This window comes from Lissotriton helveticus, chromosome 11 (genome assembly GCF_964261635.1).
Source record: "Lissotriton helveticus chromosome 11, aLisHel1.1, whole genome shotgun sequence".
NCBI classification, from domain to species: domain Eukaryota; kingdom Metazoa; phylum Chordata; class Amphibia; order Caudata; family Salamandridae; genus Lissotriton; species Lissotriton helveticus.
In genome coordinates this window covers 798,682,113-798,695,679 of record NC_136072.1, presented here as the reverse complement: position 1 = coordinate 798,695,679, position 13,567 = coordinate 798,682,113, and the positions used below count along the sequence as shown (strand labels likewise).

The 13,567-nt window shown below is 46.6% G+C and overlaps 1 protein-coding gene across 32 annotated transcripts in view; it reads right to left on the bottom strand.

Annotated features, from left to right (window-relative positions):
* Positions 1-13,567, bottom strand: part of CAMK2B (calcium/calmodulin dependent protein kinase II beta) — an 866,219-nt gene that overhangs the window by 733,036 nt on the left and 119,616 nt on the right. For all 32 annotated transcript variants that reach the window (XM_078666806.1, XM_078666785.1, XM_078666796.1 and 29 more), the window contains exon 2: positions 1,903-1,997. In XM_078666806.1, coding sequence (XP_078522932.1) covers positions 1,903-1,997 — 95 coding nt within the window. The remainder of the gene's footprint in view (positions 1-1,902; positions 1,998-13,567) is intronic.

Below are 13,567 nucleotides of genomic sequence, written 5' to 3'. Positions count from 1 at the left end.
ATGGTTTCATCACAAACACAAGAACTCTTCTCTGATATCTTTTAGTTAGAGGGTAGACTTTTTTCCAGATATTCTATTCTCTGTGCTTTTGTGGACCTTTAAGGGTGGTTCAACTGACGAGTATTTTTCCACATGGCCTTCTCTTTAATGGGCTTGATAGAAGATAATGTTCGTTCTCCTTTTTCCAGACACAGAAGTTTCTTTTGTCTTTTTTTCTGCAGCTAAAGAAGAAGTCTGGCTTCCCTGTCCTTCAGGGTTGTCAGGAAATGTATGTCAGTATTTGAAATCCTTAGGTCTGTGAAGATGATGCATTCATATAGGCACTTTTTATGTTCGCAAAAAAAAAAGCCAGAGTTTGCCCGAGGGTTAATAAGGTTTGAAAAGATCATTTTTAGAGCCCTGTGGCATGATTGTTCCTGTCAGAATTCAACAGCCAAGATGTTACATCAAAACAGCTGACAGTTGGGGTTCAATCAAAGTTCAACAGAACCCGAATACCAGTTATCACACTCAAGAAACTGAGCAGGACTTAGGGAGACCCCCTTCACATAACCTACAGTAAGAAACCCGAGGTATGGGTGCCCTTGAGCGGGAGAGTGTTTTAAGAACTGCTTCCAGATCGTACAGAATTTATTTAGTTCTTTGCAAAACATTGTTAATAGGTTACCAGTGTCGCATATTAATCTTTTGCTCTACACAACTTATAATAATTACAGTGGAACGCTCACCTCAACAATGGAGAAGACTGAAGCATGTGAATCTGTGTAGGATTGAATACTGGAGAACGCCTATTGTATTTGTAACCACTATAGTGCTCAAGCAGTCAGGAGGATGCTTCACAGTGGTAATTAAAACACAATGTGGTCATAATTCTCATGAACCAATTCACTTTAAAAAAAAAAAAAAAGTATTCCTTCAAATCACTTTAACGAGCTTTTATTTGGTTTTCATCATGGCAGGTAGGCATGCGTTTGTTGTTTTATGCTACATATATTTTTGTTTACGAAAACACTTCCTTTATTCTTGCATTGTAAGCACATGTATTACCTTAAATATGTACTGCTTTATTTTGACAATACATGTATACAGAAAAGAATGCACAGTCAATAGATCAATACTAACTTTATATCTAGGTTTGTACTATGAAAGTCCTCACACATACATTAAATACCTACATTGCTATATATAGTATTTACACATGTAAATTTGTATACAAAGTATTTACCTCAGCTGCGCTGGAAAGTATATCCCTTGCCACTAAGGTAGGAGAATTATAGTGTATGTAAATATGACCATCCACCCAAGTACTACACTACATTTGTCAAATAGCCTCTTCTTTGAAACTTTAAATCAGTGCCATAGATCATTCCAATACACCAAACTCTTGGAACATAAGGGACTCTTCCAAATGGAATGCAATCCCAGCTGCACAATGTAGAGTAAGGTATTTACTAAATATGCAATTTTAGTGTTGCTATTCATTTCAGACCTCAGAATGAGGGATAACTTGCTAGCAGGAGAGTTTCCTCAATTCCAAAATGCAGATACTCAGATTTTGTGAAGTTTACCAACACTAATTTTCACCAGGTTTTACCTGGCAGAAAATGGTGGAAAAATACAGCTGAAGTATTCAGTTAGCATCCGTGTTGAAATCCCGATTAAGAGAAATGTAGGAGTTTGTGTCTTTATTGGAATTTGCACATAGTTTGAGTCGAGGCACAAGTTTTCTATTAAACTTTAGCATTCTCTAATACAAAAGGATTAATCCTGAAACACAACAGTTTGAGTTAAAACCTTGTGCTAAGCTGCATAGAGACAGGATCTTGTTCTGACACAAACTGATTGATTCAAATACAATTTGAGCATATTCCGCATTGTGTTTGGGACACAGCAGATTCTTACCTCTGGCAGAAAGCTTTTTTGTGTTGATGATTTTGGCTGCATACTCGTGTCCAGTACAAAGCTTCACACAGCGTCGCACCACGGAAAATGCACCCCTGGCAAGAAAGAGCAGTGTAAGATACAGTAATGAAGGAGCGCAGACGCATGTATGCAACATTAAATTACAAGCGCACAACACTGTCAATTGAGTGACCACTATGCACAATCAAGCTTCTGGAGATTCACAGCTGCCAGTCCGGATTTGTCCATCACTTACTGTCCAGTTTAAATCAACCGCCGATTTGGGTTTGAGAGGCCTTAATTGACAGTGTAGCCTTCTGAAATACACATAGGAGGGCTTTGAGGCAGGCTCCTTCAACCACTGACCTATTTAAATCAACCTTGAGCCATCTACTCTCCCTTCGCTGGCAACTCCCTTTCATATCTACATCAGGATTCTCAATGCTCATATATCCTACTGGCTTTCGGACTCTTTTATGCAGATGTTGCTGTTTATTTTTATTGGTGCTTAATAGAACCCAGGTACGTGCTGCTACCTTGTTCCATATCCCGTTGTATACCGTTTGCAATTTTACTATTAGTGTATATATATATATATATATATATTTTTTTTTTATGTACTCTGTGTACCTCATGTTTATTATCGGTGTGCTTAATCGTACCATTAATATACATCTCTATGCGCACGTTATGTACCTCATGTTATTACTGTGTGTGGTTACTCTGTAAAGCTCACAAATCAATAAATAACCTCTTTCAGCCACTGGCTTGACGCATTGTTAATCATATCTTACAGCATTCAGAGGAATAGCGCTCTCTCTCACTTTCATGCTGTTTATGGTTTCATTTTAACTCCTATAGAGTTCTGCACAGCAACACATAAGGGTCTATTTTAAATTTAAAAAGTGCAGTCGACCATCACACTTTGTTGCATTCAATTCTATATCTCATACATGTATTGTAAATGGAAAGCAATCTTTATTGAATGCAGCAGAATCGAAATTTGCCTAGCTTGTAACGGTAAGTTTCAATTCTATTAAGGACACGGAGGCGAGGATTATGCTTTTCCTTCTTCGCTGTTTATTACCAATACAAAACCACAGCAGCCCAGAAAAGCACTGAAAATAGAAAAACGACTGAAAAAATCTCCAAACAAGAGATTAAGAACATGTAATGTCACAATCCAGGAATAGAAACTACATTTCCCATCAAGTCCATGGATAAACCACATAACCATAGTCCTTCCACAGTGTCCATCGCACGAAGATAGGGCGTCCATCTTGTGTTGCCTTCCTCTTTCTTCGCGCGAGTCACGCCGAAACCTCAACGGTCCTCCTTCAGCACCTAGTAGAGTACAAGAACAACAGCGTAAGCGTTGTACCAGGAAAGGCCAAGGAGAAAGAAAACTCCACTAACCACCAATGCACAATGCAACACATCAAAATAGCCTTAGAAGCAAGACTGGATAATTACAAAGGCACAATGCAATACATCAAAATAGCCTTAAAGCAAAACTGGTTACTTACAGCCATACGGGTGGGATCTCCTCCGAAGGATCGGGAGGGATAATCCTCGCCTCCGTGTCCTTAATAGAATTGAAACTTACCGTTACAAGCTAGGCAAATTTCGATTCTATGTCAGGACCGGAGGCTTCAGATTATGCTCGTTCAAAGCTTACTCACTACCAAATGCGCAATATCCACCACCGGCTTAAAATAGAAACGTTTAAAGGTGGAATCCGAGGACCAGTCCGCCGCACGCATCAAGTCCTCCAGGCGAGCACCTAAAGAAAAAGCTTTTGAGGCCATGGCCCCTCTAGCCGAGTGAGCGCCAAACACATTAGTATCAATGCCAGCCTCCTGCAGCACCCACCGCACCCATCTGGCTATGGTGGGGGAAGAAACCGCCTTGTGTGGCTTACGCAGGGCTATGAGCAATTGTCTCTCGCCCGGAGGGCGAAGTTCAAGAGTGACATCCTCATAAGTCTTTAAACACTGAACCACACATAGCTTGGGGACGTCTACAAAGGCTGGATAAGAGATCGATCTCGTCGCCGACTTTGTGCGACGACCCAAGGTAAACGTCACTCCTTCTGGGGAGAAAATTCTCGCGGAAATGTCCAATGCCCTGACATCGGAGACCCTGCGACACGATACCAAACACAGAAGCATAGCCAATTTGGCAGATAACTCTTTGAGGGACAGATACCTGTTATGTTGCCAGGAAAGAAAAAGATTCAGTACTACGTTGACGTCCCACAGGACGGAATAGCGTGGCTCCGGGGGTAAAGAAAGCCTGACTCCCCGTAGGAGCCTACACACCAGAGGGTGTTCGCCCACCGGAGCCCCGTCCACAGGCTCGTGAGCCGCTGAAATTGCCGACCGCATTGCGTTAATAGTGCGGTAAGCCAGGCCCTCCCCGGCCAGTTCGGCCAAGAAATTCAAGATGGGAACAACTCCTGCGACCAGGGGATCCAGGTGTCGTTGAACACACCAACGAACCCACCTGGCCCAAGCTGACCGGTACCTCTTGGTAGTACTGCTGGCCCAGGCCTTAGACAAAAGGTCCTGAGCTGGGTCCGAAAGGCCTGGGAGCGACCAACGTCGCCGGAAAGCCGCCACGCCATGAGGCGGAGAGAATCCTGTTGGACGAGGGGGTGTGGCTCCCCGCTCGGATTGAGAAGGAGATGAGGGAGCCGGGGTAGTAGGATTGGAGAATCCCAGGAAAGTTCCAGAAGAACTGGAAACCAAACTTGAGACCTCCAGACCGGAGACACCAAAGTCACCTCCGCCCTCTGGCGGCGCAACTGAGCCGCCGTTCTCAGTATCATCGAGAATGGAGGGAACGCATAGAGATTTCCCTGACTCCACCCCTGGAGGAACGCATCCGTAGCCTCCGCCAGCGGGTCTGGTCTCCAACTGTAGAATCTCTGAAGCTGGAAATCCAGTCGGGACGCAAACAGGTCCACCGAGAACGGACCCCACAGGTCGTTCAACCACCGGAAAACCCGGGTGTCCAACTTCCAAAGGCTGGAATCCCGCAGATACCTGGAATGCCAATCTGCCACCTGATTGTCCCGGCCCGGAAGATACTCCGCCGTCACCGAGACCTGATGGGAGAGACAATAGTCCCAAAAGTCCGTCGCCAGATCTGCTAGCGCACGGGATCGGGGACCGCCTAGGTGGTTCACGTAACGAACCGCCGACACATTGTCCATGCGCAAAAGGACGCATGACTTCACCACGTCTCTGGTCCAACAGCGGATCGCAAAGGAGCCTGCCAACAGCTCCAGACAATTGATGTGGAGCCTTTGTTCCTCGGACGACCAAACGCCGCCGGTAGAGAAATCGCCGCAACGGGCGCCCCATCCGGACCTGCTGGCGTCCGATTCGATGATCAAATCCGGAACGGACCCGAAGATTGCCCGGCCGTTCCACGCCTCCATATGAGAGAGCCACCAAGCCATCTCCCCTTTCACCTCTTGGGAGAGGGGAACCAGTTGGTCGTAGGACAACCCTTTCCTGAGATGATGCGCTTTGAGACGCTGCATCGCACGATAGTGCAGGGGGCCCGGGAAGATTGCCTGAATGGAGGAGGACAGAAGTCCTACCACTCTGGCAATCTGCCGCAGGGAGGTGTGAGACTTTGCGATCGTCTGCTTCAGCAGATGACGGATCTTGGCAATCTTCCTCGAGGGAAGGCTGAGGGAGGCCTGTACCGAGTCCACTACGAAACCTAAGAATGTCATCGTCTGAGAAGGTGAAAAGACTGACTTGTCCTCGTTGATAACGAAACCTAGGCCTTGTAACAAGGAAATCGTTCGATTGAGCTGGAGGAGTAACCTGTTGGAGCATTGGTCCATCAATAGGATGTCGTCCAAGTAGACGATCATACGTATCCCTTGACTCCGAAGGGCTTCCACTGCCGGGTGCAGCAGCTTGGTGAAGCACCAAGGGGCAGAGGAAAGCCCGAACGGAAGGGCGGTGAATTCGAAGACTTGGTCCCGCCAAAGAAATTGAAGGAACCGACGGTGTGGAGGGTGGATAGGGACGACCAGATAAGCATCCTTGAGGTCCAAACGGACCATCCAGTCGTTCGGGAGCAGCACGTCCCGGAGAAGATGGATCCCCTCCATCTTGAAATGATGGTACACTAGCCACCCGTTGAATTCCCTGAGATTGATCACAGGCCTCTGTCCTCCATCCGTCTTCTCGACTAAGAAGAGGTTGCTGAGGAAACCGAAGGGGTGCCTCTCCGTCCGGCAGATAGCCCCCTTCCGTAAGAGTGCGGAGATCTCCTCGTCGATTAAGGCCGCATCTGCGTGCGAGAAGACCAGAGGGTACGGTGCCCTCGATTGATAGGGTTGATCGTAAAAATCCAAGCGGAACCCCTGCACCGTCTGCAGTACCCATGCGTCCGCAGTAATCGCGGCCCAAGCGGCTGGAAAGTCTGCCAGCCGTCCCCCAATTCTCACCTGAGCCGCAGGTATCACACTTACCGTGGGAACTGTTACCACCGGCGTCGTTCCGGAAACCTCCTCCGCGCCCTTTGAAGCGCTGGCCTCTCGTCGGGTAGAAGTTAGTGTAGTTTGCCGACGTGTTGTACTGGCCTCTGCCGGAGCCTTGCCCTTTGTTGGGTAAAGTTTGACCGCCACGGCCGGTCGCGTGGCCCCTACCGCGACCGGCCCCTCGGGAAAAACGCTGGTGGAAGACCCTCTTTATGCTGGACTGGGCCCTATCTAAGGATGTAAACGTATTAACAAATTTGCCCAGCTCCTTGATGAAGGGGTCACCAAACAAACCACCCTGCGCCACCGCGCCCGCCTCCGAGGAGGCTAGGTCACCTAACTTAGGGTCGAGTTTAATCAACAGTGACCGACGGCGCTCCGTTGACAGGGCGCAGTTGGCGTTTCCCAGAAAGATGACTACTCTTTGCGCCCAGCTGGAGAGCACGTCAGGGGAAATAGGAGTGCCAGAAACTTTGGCCTCTTCGGCCATGTCCAAGATTTTCGTAATGGGGCCAATGGCGTCCAGCAGCTTATCCTGACAGGAACGCCAGGATCTGTCAATCCCCTTACGGGGGTCCTTGACAAATTTCGCCATGAATGTGGCCATTTTCCCATCTAACTCAGGGGTCATGGCGACCTTACCCTCCAGGGTAGGACGCGGGCATTCTCCCCGCAGACAACTGCGAGCCTCCTTTTCCAGCGGTTTGCGGAGGCGAGCCGCCACAAACTTCGCAACCTTCTCCCCAGGCACCCAGGCCGCCGACCGCGGATGAACAATCTCGTCCGGGTCCAGCATGCCCGAGCTATCCTGTGGGAGTTCCGTCGCGGAGCCTGACGGCCGCCATGAGCGCACCGACTCGTCGTCGTCGTCAGTGTCAGCCGGGGAGAACCCACCTGGGGAGGAAGGGGCTGTTATAGACTGCCCCGAAGGTCCCGGGGCCGGGGTCGACGCGGGGGCAGGATCGGTTGCCTTTGCCAAAAAAGCGTCACGTAGGCGCTCAAAGGCACCCCTGTCTACGCCCTGCGTGGACCCCGTCGCTCCGTCCTTACAAAGTTTTTTAGGAGCTGGGGGAACCCCCTCAGAGGACGCAGAGGCGCCTCCAGGCGCCCCCACATGCGCCTGTGCTAACTTCGCACATTCTTCAACAATGCGTGAGGAAAGCCTGTCTTCCATGGGGCCTACAATCTCCTGCACACAGCGGTAAATAGAACTGTCAACCGCGTCATAGAACTCATCATCGTTAAGGTATTGATGAGATTCCTCCTCTTCTACATAATACCCCTCTGCCATGATGCACAAACCTTGCCAGAGACCAGCAGGAAGCAAAGCACGGGGCAACAGGTAACTGCAGTACCCAGATAAGGCCCAGCCAGAGGCTAGTACAATTATGTGGACTGGGGACCAGGCCAATTGAGGCGGCACCTGCCTCCAAGCGCGCAGACCCTCCCAAGGACCGGGTCTATGCCGCCCCCCCTTGCGCGCTAACCAAAAAAGGCCGTAACCGGCCCTAAAGAAGGCACAAATGAAACACGCGGTGTCTAAACCGCCAAAGTGCAAGCATACGCGGTGAGAACCGCTCAGGTGCCAGCATACAGCCCGCAGGCGTTCAGGGCGGTAACCCGCCGTACAGACCCCCTCCGGGGCGTTCAAAGCAGTGTGGGGCAAATACAACCCGAGATCGGGCGTCCGGGTGAGGCGGCAACAAAAGGCGAGGCTCCGGCGCGTCTCCCTCTCCTCAGCGCGGTCTCCGTCAGTGAGAGGAGCCGCGCAGGGAGAACGAGACGCGACGGCTCCCTCTAGCGGCTGCAGACGCGCCGCATCAACAAAACAGGGACATCGCGTAAGGGGCGAGAACGTCCCCGCGAAGATACAACCAGGGGCTCTGTGGAAAGAAAAACCTGCACATCGCCGACAGAGCCCTCACATATTTCACATAATCAAAGATACAGTTAGAATCCCAAAACATGCAAAAAAATCCCCCCGCGCCACATTTTATCTGTCAAAACGCAAGAGGAAGAAAGCAAGGGACTTAACTGGCTGCGAAGCAGCGAAGAAAGAGGAAGGCAACACAAGATGGACGCCCTATCTTCGTGCGATGGACACTGTGGAAGGACTATGGTTATGTGGTTTATCCATGGACTTGATGGGAAATGTAGTTTCTATTCCTGGATTGTGACATTACATGTTCTTAATCTCTTGTTTGGAGATTTTTTCAGTCGTTTTTCTATTTTCAGTGCTTTTCTGGGCTGCTGTGGTTTTGTATTGGTAATAAACAGCGAAGAAGGAAAAGCATAATCTGAAGCCTCCGGTCCTGACATAGAATTTGTTTAAATGCTTTTGCCATGACTCAAGAGTGAAATTTTCTTCTATTTATCACAACGTCAATACCACACCATTTTATCACCAATACCACTACCTATACCATCACCAGTACCTCCTCCGGCAAAATCTTTACTACTAATGCTACAAAAACCAATACTATCACCAAAGCAACTACCATGATGAATACCACATACAACAATACCATTATGACCAGTACTAATACTAGTATCACCACCACCAATATCGCCACTACTGATATCAAAACTACCAACTCCATCAATACCACATGGCAACAACATAAGTATCAATATCACAACCAACACTAGTGCCGCCAATACCACCAGCAGGAATACCAGAAATATCACTACCACTACCATCAGCACCACCACTAATACAACTAGAATATAAGTAAAACTAATAATACCAATAGCACCACCAATGCCACAGCACCACCACCAATACCATCAACAATACCACAATCAATAATACCAATACAGCCACCCCAATATCACCAGAAACTGCCAATACCCCCACCTATATCAATAAAGGAGAACGGGTAAGTTTGCCCAGCTGGGTCTCTTGCTGGCAAAACACAGTCTCATCAGGTGGCTCTCTCCCACTCGACCAACGATTCTGGCATGGTCCAGGGACGTCATGGAGTGGTCTTGAGCGGAACAGAGACGCATGAAAGAAGTCCGTATGTATGAGCGCTTGAAGGATGATTGTCAGGATTAGTTCATAATATAATTTGTATACATTACAAATGTTTAACAGAAACGGTCAAAGAAACGTTGGTTAGTGTAATGTTTTAATATAGTTCTGAATTACCACTTCAGTCTGCATGGAGACCACTTTGTGACACTGTAAACATGTAGAAATGTCAAAACAAGTTAGGACTAAGTCATTCTCGGTGACGAGACTGGGTATTGTGCATCAAATGGGCATGTGCTGGGAGCGGATTCTCCCCTGGAGGCCCAAAAGCCCTCAAAAGGCCTGGCTCGTCGGGCAGATTTGCTGTATGGAACAAGGGGCAGACTCAGATGAGATGGAGGTTATGTCTGTGTATTCCCAGAGTGTGAAGGTTCTATACACCTCTGTCACAATGACACCATGCTAGCCACAATAATCGAAAATATTTTTTTCTTCTGCAAAATCTGGTGAAAATATACTCAGCCTTAATAAACGTTTTTTTTATCATGATAGCCAAAAACTGGACAAAGCACACCCAGAATTAAGACATGACTTCAGGTATCTTCGAAGAAACAAACTACAGTTTGCCACTGGCCTGCAGAGTTCGGGTAAGGCAGATAAGAAATATATAGTTTACCAGCTTACCTCATACAGAGAAGGGCAATCCGTGACCATTTCACAAAATCCTCAGCAGTGCAACACTGCAGATTAAAATACTCAATGGCATCCACACAGCTCCTACTTTCTCCTCCTCTTTCTCGATTTATTAGTGGCAGTTCACATAATTGTTTATCAAAGGCTTACTCACACAATTGAAACCTGCGTGTGCTTTAAGTTTTCAGCTGGTTTACTTACTTTCCAACCATCTATTCAGAATTGGTTAGATTGTATAACAACTCTTCTGATCCTTGTCCAATCTCATATGTACTTCAAAGATCAATTCTAACACTTACACTGTCCGCTCTGTATATCTAACTAGTAATATTCTTGTTCTAAGAAGTTGTCACGACACACATGTGCAGATGCCATACAAATCCATGCACAAATGTGCTAATTTCAAGACATACACACTTTAGAATTATTTCATCAAGCTTCCTACCTAGAAGTCATCAACCCGTCTAAATTCTTGAGGAAAAAACCCGAATCCTACATCAGTAAAAAGAATCCAAATTCAACAAGGAAGTGTTACACACATTGATGTCTTCACTTCTATTGAAGCCACAAGACTAAAATCAGTACATTTATGAATGGATCCTCGCTTATCAATAACCTAGCATAGCAAACATTACTGTGAAAACATGTAGTCTAACTTTCCATTATCTACCCCACACACTGACTATCGGAATGCTACCTTAATAGGCATTCCAATATCCTCATTATTTCTCCTCTAAGCGATAATTGACTCAGCCACGGATTAGTCTCCGCCATAAAAAAATTAACTGTATCACCACTATGCTGCAAAACTACACTGGCTATCACTAGAAGCGAGAATACAATTAAGAATTACATGACTTACTTTCAAAGCCCTTCATCTACAACAACCTAAATAATCACTTGCACCTCCTCCATAAAAATGTCTACTGGTGATAAAAATGTAAACAGCAAAGATATAATTATAATTGGTGCAAAGAAATTCAATTCTAACTCACTCCAATAGAATTGCTTTTTGGACCGACTGTCTTTCTCTATAATACTTCGACGCAAGACCTTTGATGTCTTAATGATCACCCACTACTCCATCAAAAACACATTTCTTTAAAATATATCTGCATATGTAAAAGTTTCCAAATTATTTCTTAATCCTTTGTTAAATCACCGCTTCCCATTTTCCCCTGTCCTTCGCTCTCTCACACTTATTCAGTCTGCTTCCCTCTTTAAACCAACTCGTGATACCATTCCAAACATTTTTTTTTAATCCTCAATCAACTTCAACCCTCCATCAGCTGCTCGAAGTTGCGCGAGGGGGCAAAGCCTTGCAGCAGGTATAATGGCGACACTTCAAAGTTGACATCAGGCCAGGTTTTTGTCATTGGGTTGCAGTCACCCACCAAAGAACAGTTGCTGAGAGGTGAGAGTCTGGAGGACAATGGAAGAGGAGAGGTTGGACAGGTCTATAAGTGGAGTCTAACGCCAGTGGCACTGGAGATACAGGAGTGCCTCACCATAGCTGGGAAGCAGGAGGTAAAATGGTGAGCAACCAGATCGCTCTGCGGAGATTAAAGGTGCTGAGCTTGGACAGCCCCCTGGAAGGAGTGAAAGCTTCCAAAGGACGAAGGATGTACTTGTCTCACCGATGCAAGAGCAGACTATCCCCTGGGTGACGCAGCTGGCTTGCTGGGGATTGTTCTGGTAAGGAGGCGGCTTTTGGGGTGGCCGCGTGAAACAGCCCCTGGAAATACCAGTCAGACCTCTGTGAGCAATGAACAACAAATCATTGTAATAATGGTGAACAAAGCACAGAAGAAAGTGAAGCAGGACTTTTTTTAGTTTCAAGAGAAAGGATGCTACTGCAGAGGAAGCAACTGAGGGAGTGGAGATTGGTGAATTGGCAACTAGACAAAAACAAAAGATGGGGGTCCTAAATGCCATGTTAAAGAAACTTGAAAAGGTGGAGAAATCAAATCTGTGATGGAGGCCTGTCTGAAAAAGATGGAATCCAGGACCACTGAAGTGGAGGTAGCAGCAAGATCACAAGATGACAGAGTGCTAATTTTAAAAGACAAGTCAGGTGTGAGAGGAGCAGTCGATGGAATACAAAAAATTCAAAGAAACAATAGTGAAGATGTGTACCCGTTGGACAATAAACTGGAAATGCTAGGAAACTCAGGTCTAGCAGCCACTATACATTTTTGGGGGGTTTCCTCCCATCAAGGCTGGGGAGCTCATACTGGAGAAAATGCGTGCATTTCTAAAAGAAAGTTTTGCCCTCACTGAAGGGGATTTGTCATATGCAGAGCCCACCCATTTCCCTCAATTTCCTCAGGGTCAGCTGAAGTCCAGTGCCCCAAGACTCCATGCAGAGAACAACAGCTTCCATCAAGGGATCATTCCAGATAAACAGTAGGATAGTGCTCCCTTTTCCCTGATTAGAGTAAAGAAACTCACTCACAGGAGTCCACAACTACAGGCAGTTCAAAAAGAGCTGTTGAATTTGTAGATTAGGGCTTTGGTCTGGATGCCAAGGTCTTCAACCAGTAGCTCGTGAGCTACTGTAGCTCTCCAGGTACCTCTGAGTAGCTCACCTGTGCGCAGCCCAGCTTATTAAATCAGAAAGCTTTTGCTTGGTTGAATTATTATACATATAAAACATTTTTAATTAAACATTACTAATAATATTAGTTGCAGCCAATGTGTTTCATTGAACATAAGTAGCTCTCAATACAGAAAAGGTCAGAGACCACAAAATTGAAGGTCTGACCGAATAATACAATATTTGATGTTTTGAACGTGGAAGCACGTGGATTTGGTTCTTGAGTGGAACCAAATCAAGAACTTAGCCTCCATGTTCATGCCAAATGCCTTGTCGAACTGAGAAGACTAAACCACACAGTTTGCTACCCCTTATGTTATAGAGCAGATGGCTGGGGATTAAAATGGCCCTTTGATGATCTTATTTCCTTGTACTACTGGAGAGGTGGAATGGAAAAAAATAAAAAGGCCATACTTTTAATTGGATGGCCTTCTCTCCTCCGTCCCCTTCATCTTCCGGTCCCAGTCCCGGCCGGCAGCAGAAGCTGGAAGAACCCGGCCACACAGGCTCTCTTAAGCCAATCACAATACTGCAATGCAGTGCTGTGATTGGCTCTCCCGTGATTGGTCTGAGTGCCGTGGTTCAGCACTCAGACGGGTACGGTGAGGCTTTGGTGAGGCTTTGCTGCCCAAGATGGGCATTCAAGCAGTCATGCGTACTTAGGGAGTGCAAACCAATCATCCCCCTGTGCTACCCAGCCCCGCAAGCCACTGATTGCCATAGGAAAAATACAATCTTAGTAACAATACGTTATCAATGTATTTTTCCTTTGGAGTAGTGGGGCAACGCTCCTAAGCCTTAGCGCCACTGGCCTTCACTCGAGAGAAGGAAAATCTTTGAATCTGGTACTGCATTTCCCCACTGCCTGCAGAGCAGGTTTCTAAGACCCTTTATT